The sequence below is a fragment of the Aquila chrysaetos genome, chromosome 6 (assembly GCF_900496995.4).
Source record: "Aquila chrysaetos chrysaetos chromosome 6, bAquChr1.4, whole genome shotgun sequence".
NCBI classification, from domain to species: Eukaryota; Metazoa; Chordata; class Aves; order Accipitriformes; family Accipitridae; genus Aquila; species Aquila chrysaetos.
Window position 1 is genome coordinate 40,478,106 of NC_044009.1, and position 20,815 is coordinate 40,498,920.

Consider the following 20,815-nt stretch of genomic DNA (forward strand, 5'->3'; position numbering starts at 1 on the left):
ATGCAAGGGCAGATGATATGAAAAGATGTGGCTAAGAAGAGAAGCTTGGAGAAAATGAAAAGGCATTATTGGCAGGGCTTTGCTCTATCTAGGAGAAGTTGAGTTTGCATGACAATCAGTTTTCCAAGAGAGATTTAATGAAGAGACCCAGTAACTGAGAACAATTTCTCTGGGGGAGTCTCGGATCTTAGTAGAGCCAGAAGCAAATAAACCAAAAGAATTTGAGACATTTACATCAAGTTGTTTGTCAATAAACAGCAAGAAGTGGCTCCCTACAGGGGTGAATTACTATTTCTTAACAGTTTGGGAAGGATGACAGGATGGGCTTGGAGGAGGATGGCTGAACAAAGAGCTGTGCTCCTTTTCCACAAAAGAAAGACTCCCCATGAGGTGGGTGGGGAAAAAAAAAACCAACCAAAAACCAACAGAAAATCCCTTCTCAATCCTGGGTACACAGCTATTATTTTCAGGAACTAAAAGTAGGATGTTAAATATCTAGAACTGCTGCTTTTTTTTCTGGAAGAAACTCAGGAACTTCAGACAGAGTATAAGATTGGTGCCGCCCGATTCCTTCAGGATTAACACACTGAAAATAGCCATAATCCCTGGCTCCCAAGCAACGCGCTCGCACTACACAAGCATTAGCACCATGTATTCTGGCAAAGAAACCAAAGAACAACTCCCCAACTTTAAACAGTGTCTACCAGCCCAGGAGGAAAGAGAAGCCACTTAGAGAACAGACCAAGATCAGGAAGCAAAAGCTGCTTATAAACCTAGAGAAGTCAAAGTACTTAGGGCTTTTCAGACAGCTGAATAACACTAAAGCGCTGTGATGGCTTTCCAGACAAAAGTGAAGGCAGTTTTTAGATTCTTTGTAAGTATCAAGCAGGGATAGGAAAACCTTTGTTTCATACAATCTCTAAAATATTAATTCTGAGCTCAAGCACATTTAATTAGATCTTAAGGGGTTCTTCAAACAATATTTAAGCGAGTAGTGAAACTGCCCTTAAGAAGGTATACATGTGACTGTACCCACGTATCCCCACCAAGAGATGACATGACTTACGAAAGGTCACACAATGAAATCCATGGCAAAAATCAAGAAATAACCACAGATATACTGACACTAAATCTTCTGCTAAAAATCATCGCTTCTTTCCTCAGGGATGAATTTTGCCCTACACTGCTACCAAAGAATAGATCAAAGTACAGACTCTGCAATGCTAAAGGACTAAGGCAATTTCTCAACAAAGAGCCACCAATCTGATGCATTTTTCAAAGCAAAAAACCACATTTTAATATAGATCTAAAGAACCCAGTGACTTCATGTGTCAGGAGTAAGCCTGTGTAGGAGATAACATTATGGCTGTGTTCTACATGAACAAAAACTCTACACGTGAACACACATGTCTATTGACAGTATGTCTGCTGGAATACTTCACAGACAACACGATGGGGGGGAATAAAAAAATAAGATGAAACTACACCAACGTTTCAGGGCAGAGGATGGGAAAGGCACAAAAGGAAAAAAAAAATTATGACCCATGCAGAAAACTAGAGGAAAGTCACAGGATGGATAAGAAGTGAGCAGAGATGAGCAGCGTTTAGGGATGTCACAACATTATTTTCCATCTTCTGCTGCACTAAAACAATGCAGCTCTCTAAGTTTATCAAGATACAATTTGGCAGTTTTCCAGTCTGACATGAAATACATTTTACTTCCATAAACTATTATTCAGTTTCCAATCCAAACTATTTTTAAGTGATCAACAGTTTAGCATCCTCAAGCAGTACACAGTAACCCACTTCCTTGCACTTTCAGGATCTGGGCTAGAATATATGTCAAATTATTGCAAAACTTGGTGTCAGATAATGAAAGGAGGAAAAAAATTCTCAACTAGTTTAACTCCAAAAATCAACATGGATCTCTTCCACAGGTATCTTAGCGTCCTAGAAGAGTCAGAACATTGATTTAAAGTTTTAATTCTGCAGGTATTCACAGAGGTACGGACTATGGGATTCTATTTTCTCTCTCGGATGTCACAGACACCCAGATTTTGAGCCCTCAAAGAACAATTAGTTTGTTTTTCTTTCAACAGTTTTTCATTAGGAACTTCTTGCTTCAAGGAAAGACTGCATATAGTCCTTCCTCAGGTAAAAGGTATATTTAAGTCAGGAGAAACCACATCCACAAAAAGCCTGTTGTCAGGGTATAAAACTTAAAATCCAAGGAATGTAACATAGAGGTCTGACAAATTAAATTTGTATTCAGAAGGTTTTCTTGATTCAAACCACTGTACAGCTTTAGTCCAGTATACTGATTAAGATCTGTATGCAGATTGGAACAAAATGTGAGGGCACAGGAGGAGGAAGAGATGTCAAAATTAGCAATTGATAACCTCCAATCTTGTGGAAAATTTTAATTTCAATACTACAAATTTCCAAGATGTTCCACAGTCACACTGTGCAAGCAGCTGGCAAAGTCATATATGCAAGCTTCATCCTCATTGTCCTATGGATATTCACTACTGCAGATCTGAAATCACTACTGAGCTGTATTTGTCTGTTTGAAAGTACTCGTGTGCTGCTTGCACAGTGAAGCCAGGTTGTAAGACCTCGCTCATGCTATCATAATGCAACCAGTACCTGCCAAAAGTGCTCAGCAACTGTGTTCTGCATTGGAAACCAACTGTGAAACATACAACCATTCAAGAGCCTGACAGGTAGGAAGAGTCTGGAAAAATCCACCTTTTTTTTTTTCCTCCACTTGTGTGCTGCATCTTCCCCGAGCAGCAAGCAAGTGGCTGCCTGTCACCTCCGCTCTCTGAAACCTATCATCATCTCTTTTCCTTTTCCAACCAAAGCCTCTGCAAATAGTTTCCCACATTTGAACAAATCCCACAGTGTGAAAGGTAAATAATACTGTGACACCTCAGACAAGTTGGTTTAACAGGTAGCTTGTTACCTGGGAGAGTAAGAGCGTCTGAAAGTCTTGTGGGAAGGAGCAGTGGGGATGGAGTTAGGCTGAGAAAGGGGAGGGGGGTGCTTCGACAGCCCATCTGCACTCCAACCCCAGAACCGACTGCCGTGATCAGAGGAGAAACGAAAGAGAGAAAAAACAGAGAAAGGAGAGGGAGAAAAAAAACAGAAACTATAATCTGAGTGGCTTAGTGCTGTCATGCTGCCTTGGAGAGAGAGAAAAAAAATTAATAGAAACAAAATTAAACAAGAATACTCCACTGAGCCTCACAAGTCATTGTTTTGGCCTTTATTATTCATTTCCACTTTTATGCCTAACAAAATGATATGGTGCACACAAAAATAGTCCCTGCTTGTACTAACCAGTAAATTTTACAAATGGATATAGCCTCTAAAAAAACAACTCTTGAAATGCTCTAAGTAAACAATCCCTGACCACGCATCTGTATTCAAACTCTAAGCAGCTTTGTGACCAACAGGGTTTCCCTGGAAGAAAGGAAAGTTGGAGTTGATTTTTTTTTTTTAACAGACACCCAAAGGTAGCTTGTAAAGTTTGGCTCCTGGTGTCTCTAAAAGAGCCTACAATCAGCAAACCTTTGCAGGGCTTAAGATCTGATCCTATTTCGCCAGATTCAAACTGATCTCAAATATGCAGCAAGTGACAATCAGTCTAGAGTGTAAACATATCATATAAATTGGGGACATGGCCCAGGTCTCAGCAGACAAACCTGGAAAGACTGGATGAAACCAGCCTCTAAGTCGATTCAGATCTCTCATCAAACTTCCACAAGGCCCTTCTGGTTACTGTTTGATCCTGCGCCTTTGGGTCAAGGCATCCACATCCCTGTGCCAATTTGTCCAACCTTTGCTTTTGTCCTGTTCCCTTTATGGTACACGGATTTTCAAAATCATGTTCTAAATGAGAATATAGATGCTTGAGCTGGTGGAGTATTCAGGACACCGCTTTGTTTCTATTAAGTTTAAGCACACTGTCTTGGAAAGTCATTTGTAAATATGATATATGTATATATAGATATTGCAAGATTAGAAGCGGCAAACAAGTCAAGAATTGCTCCAGTACAAACAGCAGCAAAGCCAGTTGAAAACGCCTCTGAAGAGTGGTGTCAAGAAATTCACTCGTTAACCAGCAATCAAAAAACATAGCTATTACATGCAACTACTACGGAAATATACCAGACACCCAGACTGCTGATCAGAAGTCTCACAGCTCAGGTCTCACCTACCTGCAAACGGGCCACCAAACAATGCTTGTCCTTATTGTATAACGTGGGTGGCTTATTTTAATTCTTTTTCCATGTCTTGCTCAACTTAATACTGAAACTGTCAAATTTTATTTTTAATGGTATTTTCTATTGTCAGTGAAAAACAAGCATGTAAACTTACATAGCCAAATAAAATTGTTAGCCTTTCATTTTGATGCATTTCCTCTAGAGATCTTTGAAGGACTAAACAGGGTTTTTTAATAATTGGAACTACACACAGGTTTCTGGGCTACTAATAAAGGCAGAAACAGTAGGGCAAACCTATTCAATTCCTTCAAACATTCCTACAGAATACTAGATGAAAATTCACAACCTGAACATAACATTGGAGTTTACAGAAGTTCCTTTGCCATTTAGAACGGTATTCTTACGATGGAGGACTTCACAACTTAGTATTTTCCTTTTTGTCATACTACATCATTTACTAAATCTCAGAAGATTTTCTGTGTCCAGCACAAACTCAAGCCATTCATCTGAGCATTGCCTGGAAACATTCTTTCCTCTCAGTCAGAAGTCTGGGTTTCTTCCTATTATTTTCAGTCTTCCCAAGTGCCCTCCCCTGCTTTTCTTCTTCAGAAAACACCTCTTTCCTCCACAACTCCTCTCCCCAATAACTAAAACTGTCAAGACAAAAAAAGCAGGTACAAATGCAGAAGTAACTTGCAGATGCAGTGGATATGTTCTAGCGATCATGAAGCAGAACTGGATGGAGCAAATGAAAGCAGGAGAAGGAAGGATGCTGCCCAAGGCCCTGAAAGCATGTTACCCTTCTGAAGACACTAACATCAGGGGATACTTAAATAGATGTTATCATCTGGATAGGCAAATTAGCTGTCTGCAAAGTCCAGTTCAACCAAAACATTCAAAATCTATCCAGAGAGCTCAAATACATGTACACACACACAAAAAAAACCAAACAAACCCAAAAAACCACATCTGGAATTCAGTTGTGATGGCAACAATATGGGAGAAGTAACATGACCTAAGGGCAATGGCACGCATACATACATACTATAGAAAGTCTGTATCAATGAAGCCTTGCTGATTACTATTAAAGATATTGTCCACAAACCATTAGTAATATAGGAGACCAGCTATGCTTAGCAGCATGTTTATATTCCTAAAGGACCCAAACTATCCTTTCTACACATATCCCAGCCCCAAAGATATATATGTCTCTAGATACTACTCCTCCAATCTGTGCATCAAGAAAAAATTCAAAGGAAAGTATAATCTTCAAAACCAAAGCTGACATTAAGAACTGGAGATAATCCTTCAACTCACTGCACTCAGGCTGCTTGTACAAGACATAGGCATGGACAAGGTAAGCAGGGCCCACACATAAAGCATCCCAGAAGGAATGGGCATACACAACCTCAGTACAACCCTTTGGCAATGGGTCCCATAAAAACGTAAAGCCAAGCCTAGTTTCAGAGGAGAGCTACGCAGAGAAACCCTGGGAATCTTTATCCTTTTACACTGCTATCAGAATGACTCAGGTGTGCTCATTTTCCAAGTTTGTAGAGAGAAAAGTGACATTTTACATCACTGATGAATAACAAAAAACAAGCATTGGTAATGGAAACATGACACAGAAGCATGTACACCAACTGCAATACTGCAGTGTACCGTACTTCACGTAACCTGTTAGCACATCTTCCAAAGCCTTTTTTCTGAAGGGAGAACGACCACACATACTCTTCAGAAACAGAGCTAAATTATCCCCTGTTCTGTAAGTCAGGACCATGCTCAAACTGTGCTACGCGAGACATTTTCAAGAAGGATGCAGTCCAGCAGAGCAGAGCATCAGAAGCTACTGACACTGATTTGCAGTACTTTCCACCACCTTTTCTACAAATGGTAAAAATCTGCAGCTACTGTTAGTGCTCAGAGGTCACTTACCAAAAAAAGGTTGAACTTCTCCCCAAATATTTTAAAGGGCTTTTACAGCAGCTTCCACCTTCACCTATCATTGAAGAGTAACTTATACATCACTCTTGAATAACTAAATCCAGCAAGGAAGCAGGACATGCTTCTTGAAAAGACAACTAAATTTTTGGATCAACATCTCCAAGAACTCCATAGAAAATTGAAGGAATGATTGTTTTCTGAAGAAAATTCCTGGCCCACTGCATCAGTGGCAGTTTTGGTCTTGACGACTTAATGGCAGAATGCTCTGGAATTACATGCCCTCTCTAACTGTTCCTTAAGAACATATCACATGGGAAGAAAACTCCAGTTCCTCAACCCAAAATGCTAGAAAACAATAGCAACAACAAAAGTATTAAGTGTACGCTGAATGCTTTAACAAATATTTTCATATGTGCATCCTGACATCAAGAGGTGAGAAGAATGCAAAGACAAATTGAAAAGCAGTGAGTGAAGTGGCAAAACCCAAAAAGCATGGTAAAAGGTCATGGATTTATAAAATAAGTGTCATATGCAAACGTGACCAGCAAAGCCACAACATAACCACAGGGAGACATATCTCAGTTTATAATTTCCCACGACAGAAATCAACAGGGCAACAATGCTCAAACTAGTCGAAAAGGAAGCAACATAGTTGGAACCATTCCCCTGAAACTCTACCACTTAATTTCTTAATGAAACGTTTATTGAAAAAACTCATAATAGGCAACTTGAACTTGGCTTGCAACCTCTCAGTCTAGTTTTGGATTATAGCAGATTTAGGGGTCACAAAGATCTATTTACGATACCCAAAATTTTCTCAGGAGACCCCATGTTCTCCTCATACGCTGCTGGAATTAGTATAACTACTCATTAAAGGCTAAAAGCCTGTGTTTTTCCTGACACATGGGAACTCACATGTCTAAGCATCCTTCCCGACAAGGTTTTAGCAAGTCACGACAGGACTGATCAACAGATTTCAGTGTAAATTACTACGTTGTACTACAAACTGCAATCCTCACTCAACATGTTTTCTTCTGTCTCTTCCATGACAAAGGGAAGTGATCTCCCATGGAGAGAGCAGGCAGACAAGAGCAGCAGCTTTTAAGCTTTCCCAGCATGAATCAAAGCTTGTCCAGGTAACAACCTAATACTGTCCTCCAATATCTCTATGGTCTCAGAGCATACTGTTTAAATTCCCATCTCCTCTGCTCCAAGTTTTTATGGTGCGAACCACATACATTCCCAATATCCAAGACTGCGTGTTTGCTCAATAAAAGGTTTTGGAGTGGACCAATGTATTCTAGGGTAGCATCTGCAGCTTCAGCAATACACTTGGTTGCAATAGACCTGCTGACCAAAGGATCAGGCCACTATTCTGCTGGTGAACAGCCATGAGGGTGATTTGAGAGGTATTCAGCACTGAAACACAAGTTACCACCTCTGCTTGTTCTGCATCCTCACAAAGCATAAGAGGCGAACAGGAGATTCAGTACTTCTCTCAGTAGCACAAGCACTGTAACTACAGTCAGATAAATTACTGATCACAAGGGCACACCTAAAAAATAGACACAATCTGAAACCCTTGACCTGAAAGTCATCATATGCTTTGTGGTATTTGCAACCCCAACAAGACCTCATTTCTAACGCTGCCATTTAACATTATCTTTATTGAACCCACAAATGTGATTCTGAAGAATGCCTAGTTATGAAAGAAAATTAATATTATAAGAAAAGACATTAAGATTACACAGATAACATGAGGACTGGAACACTGAAGTCAATCACCAACCATGTATTATCATGTTCAAACCCTGTTTCTTTGGAGCAATCTACTGTAAACTTTTGGTCTTGTTTTTGCTTTCAAAGTGAGTCATATTCTGCAAATGCACACTCAGTGTTGAAATCCTTTAATATTTTGCAAGTGGTTTAATTAGCCTGCCGCATTACCTTGGCGACAGTCCACCATGGGAACAGTTGGTAGGTGAAGTTAAGGGGCTGGTTCTGCTGCTGGAGTGCCGGGAAGGAGTCCGACCAAGGGTATTGCTGGGGGAGCCCTGGCACAGAAGCAGGAAGACAGGGATTAGAAATGTGTTGCAATGCACAGGCAGGAGTACACAACAACAGGTCCAAATATTGCCTTTGTTTGCACTAGACAAGCTTAGTGCAGTTTTGGTTCTGGCTCTTGACCTAGAAATCTGCAGCCATAGTTCACGTAGTCATTAATATGTTCTTGAAGATACTGCTCTGAGGATAAGGAAAGCACATATGCACTTTTCTACAATCCACAGTACCCGCAATTTTAACTACGCAACACATACAGCCTGCAAATATTGCCAGAGAAACGGTTTATCAATCCACGAGGCTACCCAGCTTCTCAGACACTATTTGCCAGGCAACAAAGTATGCAGACCATTACCCTGGCAATTTAGCAATTTAATTATTCAGCTATTTTCTGCATTGTCTAAAGCATTCTGATTGTGCTTGTTACGAGCATAAGTAAGCAATCTAACTTATCATTTTTCCACTGGCCTGCACAATCATTTATACCACAGCAAAATGAGTAGAAATTGCTCCCAATTCTGACTCTCTTCACATAAAGTCAAAGGTACTAGAGAACTCAGTCCATTTGCCTCGACGCCTAATGCTGCAGTTCTAGCTTACACAAAGGTCTACTTGTCCCTGTGGAAGTGCAAATACAGGAGGGCTCAAATTCCAGCAAGTTTCACAAGATTTCCACATTAAAAAAGGCAAAAAATACCCTAATCCTTGCTGCTCTGTGGGGAAAAGACATTTAGAAGCACACTTAAATACTCTACTAACATCTTCCTTCGGAGAAAAAAAAATATGTAAGAGCTTCATGTAAAAACATAGCATAAGGTAATAGGTGTAGACTGAGGAGACCTTGTAGGTCTCAAAGATCCTGCAAGCTTCTTAGTAGACAATATATCTGGTATTAAACTGATTTCAATAGCAGCGGTAAGCCTAGAAAATCCGTGGTATCAGGATCTCTGTTTTAGCCAAAATGTCGTTACTGGCAAGATTTTCAAAAGCACCACCGACTTGAAAGCACGAACCCCACCAACTTTTATGCACTTCTCAGTACTATTTTTTTTAATCTGTACTGGTTATGACTATATTAAATTTAAAAATAACTGAGTTTTTTATTTTAATGGTCCCTATAAAAGCAACATCAAACAGAAGCCTCTGTTACCATATTGCTTCAAGATAACAGTTACAGATAATTCATGCTACTGAACATCTGCAACAGCTTATCAATGAGCTGCTGTCTTTGGTGCTCTGCTGTTTGCAAGGACAAGGGCCTCACCACACTGGTGTTACTGGAGTTCTTGAGGTGGTTGTGCAGGAGCTTGGTAGCACCATCCTGGAATGTTTTTGGCAAGGCACCAAGTAACATGGTAAACTCAGGAGTGTTCAGTTCAAAGAGAGAAATCAGGACTATTTGTGCTGCCTGAAAAGAAGAAAAAAGAAAAGACGATCAGTTTTTATTCTTCGAAAAGAATATGCCTTCTGTTAGTAATGAGCCTTACTGTAAATGATGTGTGTTCCATTCAAAAAGACTCCCATACTAGGCAAATTTTTGACATGCTCCTTGTAATGTGTCATAAGGAATTGCTAACAGCTACAGTTAACTTTTTAGTTCATAGAGCTTACCATATACTTTTGCATCTATATCATTAACTTCTCAGATGTAAAGCATACAGCTATTCTACAGCTAGTGAGAAAATCTTACCATCGTCCTGTCCAGCACATATTTCAGTTGAACAAGTTACTGCAAAAATTTACAGGAAACAAATAAAATCGGGAGCTCAGATAAGTATGAAGAATCTAGGACTGCAATTTGTCATTCCCATGCTTTCTATTTTAAGTGCAAATGGGACTAGTTCTCTTCCCATCCAACCTCTCCTCCTCCTACGGATCTGACAAGTTTGTTTCATCAGACAGACAATCCCCACTTCTATTTTCCCACCTCTCTTTGCAAGTCTCACCACTGAGGCTGTTTCAGCAACAGAAGACTCCATCTCAAGCGGAAGATCTACTGGGATGGTAAGAACCACCTTTCTCTGGTCCATGGCCAGGCTAAACCCCACTAGATTCCCTAAGTTTAATAAGTGAAACCAAGGTACTGCTTAAACAATTAAGAATTTTACCATTAATTTCACTGGACAGGGTTTGCCTGGAAGAATAGCTGCCAGAACAGGATCTCCACTAACTCCATTAGCAAACATACAGCTCTGCGTATCCTGAACTAAGACAATGGAATCAAATGGGAATGGAAGCAGAATAAATCACAGAGTGGAGATCTGCAAGAGTAATTAAAATCACATGTTCCTAACTAGACTTCCCCAGCAGCATACAACCCATGTGGCTTGCACCCATTCTGTTTTCCCCCCCCCCGCCTTTGCCTTGAAAATACACAAAAACGTAAAAATTTATTAAAAGAACAATAAAAATGAAGCAATGATGAAGGACCTCTGATGGTCTGCAGCACTACCTTCTCCAACAGGGGTGTAGCCATTGATATATCAACCTCCAGAATGCATATCTGGATACAAAGCAGTGGCTTAGGCTCACAATGTAAGCAGCAGAGCTACACATGCTCTTATTTTGGAACAGCATACATACAGCCTTAGGAAGAGATGACACTTGTGTCTGACCCTTTCAGAAACTTTCTAAAACTTCCTAAAAATGAAAAAGAACTTTAAAGAAGGTAAAAATATAATTCACTGCCGTGGCAATAACTGTACATTCATTGTCCTCATCAAGTCAAAGAAGGAGTTTTTAGTAAGTAATGTGTTTGTAAAGTTGCAATAATTAAGTGGATCTGCAGTTCCCTGTGAAGTGGAATCCTTTAGCAGATGATGAACTTGGATAAACAAAACCCCTTTCATAGTGGAGGGGAATCAAAGTACCTCATTGTTTCAGTGTGCAAATTGCAATTCAAGCTGTACTGTTACTTCTGCTATCAGCCCCAATTTGCAGTAACACAGCTTTGTATATAAAAACATTTTCCATCCATGAAAGTTTGGTAAGTAACATCCTTTTCATATGGTCAACAAAGAAACTGAGGCACACAACACTCAACAGGCTTCCAAGGACTGCAGCAAACAACAGGTCTTCAGACTCTTCATTCCAGATGGATCATGCTGCCTCTTGCCAAAACTCTCACTGACTTGAACAGAAACACAGTATGTCATTATTCACTTCACATTAAAGATCCAAGGATGAAAGAAGTGGGGAGATAATTTTCCCCATGGCTTTCTTAACTCCATACTCTACCCTCCTCTGACCTGAAGTTTTGGGCAACTCTGCCATGAAGCCTGCCTGGTATCCAACAAGGACGTGTATTTCTGTCCATTTTGATCCAAGAACTTTTAAGTTTTCACCAGCATAGTATTTTCTGTAATAAAAATATTACTGCAAACAAGAGATCTCAGAACAACTATCAGCATGTTGAACTGAACGCAAAGTGACAAGTCATGCCAAAGTACATTCCCGTTTGTGAATGGCATGCATATCCTGGATGGTTAGGAAGTGGACATGCAGATCTTCCATGTCAGAACAAGCAGACCTCTTATTCATTGAGATAAAGAAGCTAGGAAAATCGATCAACAAGGTTCCCAGGTTGAGAGATTGCTCAGAGACTAGACTATCTGGAGATACCAACTGGTTAAGTCAGGAGCTGCGCAAGGTACAGTGAGGTGGGTAAGGATTTCAGGTACCTTTGTCCCACATATCTCCCATTGATGGGTTAGAAATATGGTCACCCTTGGAGACCTCCTAAGTAAATAGAGCAAAACAGGCACAAGAGCACATGCACTCTACGATGTGACATTCTGGAGGTACCTTTCTTGTGTGCCAGAGAGGTCTAAGATGCATCTCACAGATCTGAGCAAAATCTTCACCAAAGATCCACCAGGAACTTTATGATCCTGTGGCTTCACTTTGAAGCACAGAGTTATCTAATTGGTACAGTTTAACCCTAACACACAAACACTAATAGCACGGTGATGTGATACAGGAGTATCTGAGGGAAGTTTCAACTCCCAGAAGCCACTTCAGTTTTGTTCCACTCTTTTGTTTTGGCTTTGATGAAAACAGGACTGTGTCCACCCTCCCTCTTTGCACAAAACATAGCTTGTCCTTAGGAGTGTCTGCCAGTATTCTGTGTACTCGGTGCTCTTCAGTAGCTTTGCTGTTGCCTGCAAATAGGTCACTGGGCTTTGAATGAAGTGCTGAACAGTCGCTCACAATGCTTACAATCTTACGTGGCCTGAAAGAAAGCAGACCTATAGTCTATGCTTTTTGAAATAAAGCCAAGTACCACTACAGCCTGGGAGCAGTGCTCCAGTAAAGCCCTCAAAAGCAACACTGGAGTTACATGGGTTAACCTTGGCTATGTTCTTTTTAAATAGTCCTCAGCCATCCAATTGCACTTCTACGTTTATTTCAGGCAAAAGCCATTACCTGAAAATTCAGCCATGATTTCCCACTTAAGATTTAACACACAAAGGTCTTGGTCCCTACTACCATAAAATCAAGAACACTGTTAACACTGACCTCAAAAGCTGGAAGGTCCATGCTAGCTTGAAATCACATTTATAACACGCTCCAAGTTTCACTTTTGCAATACTTCCCAGTTTTAATACAGTTAATTTTATTTCAGTAATGAAGAGCATCAGGAGCAGCATTTCTACACCTGTCTTAATAGTTAGATCTGGACACACTTGAGAATCCTCTAAGTTTCATTTAACTAGAATATATTTATCTAGTCAAAAGACATCTTTGACAGATAACATTTCTAAGAGTTTTAAATCTGTGGGTTTTCAGCTTGTGACAAACATTTTCATTATCTCAGAATCACTGGTCATTTCTGAGAATCTTGGCCCTTGTTTCATTAGATTACTCAAGGAGTAGATAAATTTAAAGCAAGCAATAAAAAACTTATTTCTGTACACAATGTACAAACATTCTCCATGCAACACTCGTGCTTGATGATGTATAGTTTGAAGAAAAGAGTAATATCTGAATTTTCCCTTGCCTTTGTGTCCCTGTACCATTAGTGTGGAACACTAATCCATCTCCTTTCAGTGACACATAGCATAGACCCTACAGATTATCTAATCTTAATGAAGCAGTTCTCTGCTGGCTTGAGCTGGAGAAACTCTAGTGATTTCAGAGCCTGACTATGCTAGTGAGGGGATCTGGCTCCACATCAGGCTCTTGAATCATTTGCAAAGGATCACTTATGTAACTTCATTATTTTCCTTATAACAATGCAGCGAGAGATCAGGTTCCACAAGACGGTAGCAGCTCCCAGAGTTTCACACTTAGGTCAGTGCAATTCATTCTGCCCAACAGAGTCAGCTGCTAAAGGGACACAAATGGTTTAGCAACTTCTGTTTTTTGTTTTCACCTAGACAGTGGGTGTTGGCCAGATTTATTAAAATCTGTAACCTCTACAACTTGGTTGAATTATAAAAAAGTCTCTTTGAAATGGTTTGGGTTCATTAAGCAAAAAGATCAAGGCTAACTGGAAAAATCCATTGATTTTAGAAAGGAAATGTGGTCAGTGACCTAAGCTTAACACAAGTGCCTTATGATTGCTGCTGTCACTGGTGGAATAGACCAAGCAGAATAAGCAGCTAGTTGCCTGAGCTATACGAAAGCAGTTTTCAAGTTACTCAAACTTCTACTGGTGATGGGCTCGCAAGACGGGCAGCCCCATAAAAGGAGGGAGCCTCATACCCTGATTGTTTACAAGGGACTACAGCAAAAGAGTTAACAGAAAAAGCACACCAAAGCCAAAAATTACTTCACAGACAGACACACTTTTTTCAGGCTCTCAGTCAAGGTCTCTCTACACAGCTAGACAGTTGAGTTGAGACTGCAAACACGATTAGTTTGATTAGTGCACACGGCTTTTAGTCTACCTGTTTACATTTCTCTTCCAAGTTTCCTTCACCGGGCCCTGACGAAGCTGTAGTTGTCCTAGCTGGCAAATCCTCACCCACCCAACTATGCATGGTCTGGGTTTGACAAACAGGAAAGTTGATATTATTTAGAGAAAGCATAGATTTAAACTAAATCATCTAAACAGTACACATGTCATCTTTTTGCAGAAGAGTTTTAATCAGTTGCTTAATTTCAAGTAACAAAAAGCATTAATATTTGATTTAACCAGAAGAGCATTCCTTTCAGCAGAGGGCAGCACTGGCTCAAAATTAAGTTCGGCCACAACTCTCAGGCTTACAGATCACCCCTTAGTTCTCCTACAAGGCTTTGCTTTGGCAGCTTCCTGAGGGCCTCCATAACCACTTGAAAACCTCTGCTGAGGTGCAGAGCCACACCGAGATGGCACTTGTATCTGGCCAGCCAGGAGTAGGGGAACAGGTGCTTGTACCTGCCCACACCTATCCTCACAGGTGTCTAAGTTCAGAGGAAGAAGCAGTTAAGAACATGCAAACTCCTGACTCCAGTCTGGGCATCAGTCTGCTAGACCAACACTGTCTACACTGCCTTTTATCATGGGATCGGTCTGGGGAAGATCCACACTAACATCTACTCACTTTTGAGAAATGTAATCTTACTCTGTACACGTCATTCATTTCACCATCAAGTCTAAGGCAAATGGGGTTTTAATAACTTAAGGCACACTGCAGCAGAGAACCTCGCTCTCTCGCATGTCGCTCTGAATTATACTAAACTGCACATGAAATATAGATCCACTGAGATCAAGAGGCAGCAGTGACACATTAGGCAGCTTGTATTAGCACACATTGGCATAGAGCAACGCTTTGATTCTCTGATGAGCATAGCTGATGTTAAGTGAGTTAATTCACATCTACTGAGAATGTCTGCAGGCTCTAAACAAGTGTTATTTAAGTACACTTTCCAGCAGACAATTAAGTGTTAGCTGGCACTCAGCTAACAGACTATCTACCAAACGAAACCTCCTGCTTGTTCCTTTTTCAGGTCTAGAATCAGAGGAGTATGGACATCCACGTTACTGATATAGTAATATGAAGCAGAATGGCTTCATTAGTTCATACATAATCCAAGCATGTTAGCTTGAGCACAAGTTTTTAAACATACAGTTTCCCCAAAAGACTTCTATTAGAATATGCTGTTTACATCCACATCCTGAAAAGGAAGAATTTGTTTAACAGATTTAAATACAGAATTCACATACAAATTAAATCCACATTGCTATTGTATTTTATATAGCACACACTTAATATATCATGAAAGGCTTTTACAAGTCATGGATGGTTGCATTACATGTGTCGAAGGCATCTGAAACAAGTGCCAGCAAAAACTATGCAGCATTGAATCATCACATATTCGGATTACTGTTCTATAATGGATTATGACTCCTTATGCGTGCTGGTGGTTTGTGACCTGGGCACAGCAAAGACCGTGGCAAAAATGTTCATTATTTCTGGAAAGCCAGATGTTACCCCAGAAGTCAAGCTGATGAAGGCTACTCCAAGTAACTTTGCTCCTTACAAAATGCCATTTGTTGCAAAAACAGGTTTCAGGGCTAGAAACAAAGGTTATATTTCATTAACAACTGAGAAACTTTCATTATAAACCTGGCACGATGTAGGTCAATTCTGAGGGGGAAGCTTCCACATATAAGCTAAGAAAGAAGAAAAGCTACTGAAATAAGATGGTTTGTAATGAAAACATGCACTTTAATCTTCATGGAGTTTCGAAATGCTAGAATAAGTATGGCAGACTTAAACATCGCAGTGCAGAGAAAACAGCCTATGGTCTATTTATTGAATGGCTGTACAATGTGTCATATAAATATCACCTCTAATCTCAATTTTCAAGAGACATACATCACCTATACCTATGTAGGTGTATGTGTACTTATATAAATAGCACGTACACACAAACATACTATGCACAGACACATAATATGAGTATACACATTTTGTGAAGCAATTTCTTCTTATACTGTATTATCGTGCACTAGCTCTTAACTGTTTCAAGCAAATTGAGAAAATGTGCTTATATTACAACTGCTATCACCTCAAAGGATACTAGAAGGCTGTATAAAGCGAAGAGATTCATTTTCAGGAAATCTACCCCAGCACCATGTTTCCAACAAGCACGTGATTATTTTCTGGCCACTAACATCGGGAAAATCCATTTTCCTTACACTGCGTATACTAAAAATATTTGGGCTCTCATAGCTCTGTAGCATCAAATTCAAAACAAACAGAAAATGACGGCTACTATTTTGGAAACACAGCTAGGACACAGAGATCCTTTTTGTTCTAATAGTATTAAATCAAGTAAACACTGAAGTCCACCAGGTGCCATTTTTGATATATTACACTATTTTTCCTAACACTGACTATGTTTAAATGCCTGAAAGGAGTTCCTCTGTGCACTTAGGCTGAGTTTGACTTCTTTAGGAACATCCTTTGGCGAAAAGGCTGACCTCAGCAGTATGGACATAGTCCTGTTTAAGACTCCATAAGCCTGAAATGAAATCCTAAGGCCTGGTTCTCTGGTAACTTGGCTCTTCATGGAGTCTATGAGACACACAAATCTGGTGTAGGAATATTGCAAGAGTGCTCAAGAAGCCTCTGACCCAAAAAGGCAAGGGCCTGTGACTGGGGAATATTAAAACAAATTGCCATTCAAAAGCATTTCTGCAAACCTCCTCTTTGCCACTGCTACTGTAACAGGCCGTGACCAACAGCGTTTATTGCCCAACACCAGTAAAGATGAACAATGCCATTTCAGCTCACTAAGAGTCTTTGGGAGTGCTTTTACAGTGAAGCTTCTGTCGCAGACTTACTCAAATCAGCCTGATGCTAGATGGAAAATTAAAGCTTCAGGAGAGATTTTAGAGGTCTCATGGCATCACATTGCAAAGGACCCCAATTTCATTTCCTTAGCAGTGTTTGCTTTCCTGTCTGTCACTGGTCCTCCTACAGACATCACAGCAATATTTTAAACAAACTTGCCCTGGACTTTATTGATAGATATTATTTCCTTATCAAAGTGACAGCATCAATATTTTTCAAGAAATGACATCTAGAACTACTAGTTAAAGATGTAAATACATCTTCTTTGGCTGTTTGAGCATATGAAGAATTTGTTGACCTGTTGCTTTCTCTCTGAAATCTTCCTTATTTTCCCATATAATTCAGAAGCAGTTTCTCAATTAATCAGTTTTACGAAAAAATCTGATCCCAAACTTGTTTTCTTTGGACACCTCTAGACTTCAGCTGCAAACCAGTGGTGCCAATCCAAGGAGAGCCCTACCCCTAGGTAGTCTGAGGGGGACTTCATCTTCATGCAAACAACAGTAACACATGCACTCTCCTGGGCTTTTGGATTCATTGCAACGGTTCTAGTTTCTTATCAAGTCCCATCCACTGTCTGTATTCAAGGGCAGCTTAGCCAAACTCAGTAACGAGCAGGACAGTTGAAAGAAAAAGTTTTCCCAGTTACATAAGTGGAAGGCAGAACATGATGTACATGTGACACAAGGCTGCCCATAACGTGTAAAATGGCATTCAGGCTTGTAAAATAGAACTGCTGTAGGAATGTTTCATCAACAGAGAAGCCAGGGTATCTGGCACAAAGGAAAAATTTCTTCTTCCCTGAGTTAGTAGTCCAAATGACGATCAGGCAATACAGATTGTTATTTGTTGTTAAGACCAGAGCTTGGCTGATTAGCAAGACGGTAGGCAATGTCACTGGCCCTTCACCTCAGAAGGCCTTGCTCCCCTTCAGCCTGTACAAGCTCCTCCTAAACGCTGAGATCTTGTGTGCCCTCACTGATGACTCCACCCCTCAAATGCTGAGCACTCATGTTTAATAAAAGTTTCCATTACCTCGAGCCTTGGACAGGAGGCTTCTTTAGGCTTTGGCCAGACTCAAAGCAGAAGCCTCGTCCTCATTTCCATTCTCAAACTGATGGCTCTTTTCCAAGATCAAAGTATGTTCCCACACAGAGCCCGAGCCTGTTATCCAAATTCAATAAGCACTTTACCTATGTAAGGATTGCACAGTAACTTTGCTGGCAGTATTAGTGATAACATGGTAAAGTTACTGACTTAATGTCCTCAGACCAGTCATCACAGTATTTCTGTTGCCACTGTATTACTTCTCTGTGTGGTAATTGATTGGCTTATGTAAAATGATTTCATCAAATCTTAACCATTTTCCAGAGGAAAAAAATCAGACTTAATGCCCTGCTAGAGAGGAATAAACCAAGGCAGAGGAAAGTCAGGTGCATCACACAAGGTTAGACTACTGCAATCAAAATTAGAGTTCAGTTATCTGAAATCCTGATCTGTGCCCCGTCCATTGATATGTTCTGCTTGGGGAAAAATCAGCAAGGTGGCTGTATGTGTGGAAATTACCAACAGGTGCTCTCCTTGCACTGGAACCTCATCCCAACCAGGTCTCCACACAGTGCTGCATGACCTGTTCCTACCCAATGGCTTTTGTTCAGCACAGAGGACAAACGTCTTTCACCTTTCTCCTAGCACTGCTTGCAGGAACTAAATCTTAACTTGAATGCAGGGTAAACACCCAGAAGTATTAACAAACTTTAAAACAAGACAAATATTTACCCATAATACACTGCTGATCACCTTATTTTAAACATAAAGCTTGACAATAATTTTGACCATACATAGTTCATAGCTACTATCAGCAACTCAAATGGCTTCTGCCCTGAGAGGGAATCACGACATTTTGTCAATGACACTCTGTACTATCAACCATATGTTCCTCAAAGTACATCATGTTTTTCTTGTGGTAACAGAGCTTGTTTTGCTACAGATATCATTCCATATGAGAACATAAACTGTTTTATGCACAACAGCATTTCTTTTGACTAAGTTTCTTTCTGATTTCACTAGCTATAAAACATGATCTGTAGTTCAAAGTCAGGTGTCAGACAGGTTAAGTGTGCTCATTAAGTGTGCTTAAGTAGTCATCATAAGACTATGCAAAGTTTATTAATAAAGCTGTATCATTCAGTTTGAAAAAAGTTTTTGGACTAAATGCCACTTTTTGTTCTATTTTTCTCCAGTGCCTTAACACTACAGGGCTGGGACCTCCATGACCATCACACATAATGAATAGTAGTAATGGACAGATGATCATTAATGAAAGGATAATCTCACTATTTACTAAAAATATAATCCATTTCTTGAAAGACCCCTTGATTGCTACCATAGGATCAGATCTGTATGACTAAAGCAGCCACATGCTTTCTCCACTGACAGAGGTCATTTTTATACTTCACCACCAGCCTAAGCAAGCTTGTTTTACCTTCATCTGCACAAAGGTAAAATCCAGACAGAACAGCATGGCCATCATGCACACAGATGCTACTTGCATTAAGGCAGCATTCAGTAACTCAAATCTGGGTGAGAACCACATTGGCTGCAGGACTACATTTCTTGGGGGAACGAGTCCCTGCCTCCAGGAGTAGCTGAGCACTGGCATCTCTGTTCCACCAAGTCAACCACAGTAGTATACGTGGACTGGACTACACCAGCCAAGACTCCTCACTACCAAAACCGAAGTGTGCTCTTGTCAGCTTGCAGGAGCTGAGTTGATTGCACTGGTGGTTTCAAATCCAGATTCTACTGAAAAATTACCTTATTTTATACTTTTTACAGGCCTCTTGTAGTACTTTGATCATTTGAAGACTGAACTGGCTCTTCTTCATCTCCCCCATAACCTCAACTGCTGTCTCCATTTTTAGGTTGTGACAATGTTTATGTTTACTATGCACGGTCTGCTCTGCACTTAGAAAACCTCAGATCTTGAAGGCCACCGTAATACCTTCCATGAGGGCAGCATCTTCTGATGCTTAAATGAATCATCTTGATATAAAAAAGGTACTTTTTTCCAAGTTACAGTCTCAAAAAAAAGGACAACAATTTTTTAATTGTGTTCTTCAGAACATTTTATTGGTCTGGGTTGGCCCTTGATAATCCAGTTCGTTACTGCATAATGAATTTATTAGCCTGTTAACTACAGTCCTGACAGAGAATGGCCAATGATTGCTTGTAAATCCTTTGCTGCAGTGTTTCTTTTAAAGCCTGTGGTTTGTACTGTGTTCTTAATAAAATCATAGTACAGCAACGGTATGATGAAATAAAGATCACCTGGGTGTTCATTTTTACTAGCCTAAGTTAGCTTAACTGTGTAATAATTTATTTGAAAGCTACAAGCATCAGAGGCAAATCCAAGTCACATGCAGGTTTAATAAAAAGCACTTAGATTCTGTAATCTCTTGGCAGCCCCAAGGGACTTGCCCATGTATTGCTCCGGTGGAGTTTGCTGGAAGTTTTGCCAGAGCTCTGCAAGTCTTTGAAACAGGATGGACACCACACTGTGAACACCCACTCCCCACATCCCACAGCTTCACAGCAAACAGCCAATTTTTTTCAGCTGCTGCAGATACTCTTCACTCAATTTTGCATGCAGCAATGATGACCCCTAATGGTGAAATATTTCTTCTGCCGAGCACTATGCAGAGATTTTGCTTTTTGATGTATATTTCTACTTAAATTAATCACAACTCCCTCTCACAGGCCACCAGGGTACACTGCTTGAGGTTTACTTGAACT

At 40.2% G+C, this 20,815-nt stretch overlaps 1 protein-coding gene across 33 annotated transcripts in view; it reads right to left on the reverse strand.

Moving 5' to 3' along the window:
- The window catches only part of CLASP1 (cytoplasmic linker associated protein 1), a 197,955-nt gene that overhangs the window by 24,744 nt on the left and 152,396 nt on the right, over positions 1-20,815 (reverse strand). For 20 of the 33 annotated variants that reach the window (XM_041124198.1, XM_041124186.1, XM_041124188.1 and 17 more), the window contains 3 exons: positions 9,499-9,642; positions 8,121-8,227; positions 2,966-3,082 (listed from right to left, as the gene is read on the reverse strand). In XM_041124198.1, the coding sequence (XP_040980132.1) occupies positions 2,966-3,082; positions 8,121-8,227; positions 9,499-9,642 (368 nt within the window). The remainder of the gene's footprint in view (positions 1-2,965; positions 3,083-8,120; positions 8,228-9,498; positions 9,643-20,815) is intronic. The other 13 variants (XM_041124195.1, XM_041124193.1, XM_041124194.1 and 10 more) reach the window with 1 other exon arrangement.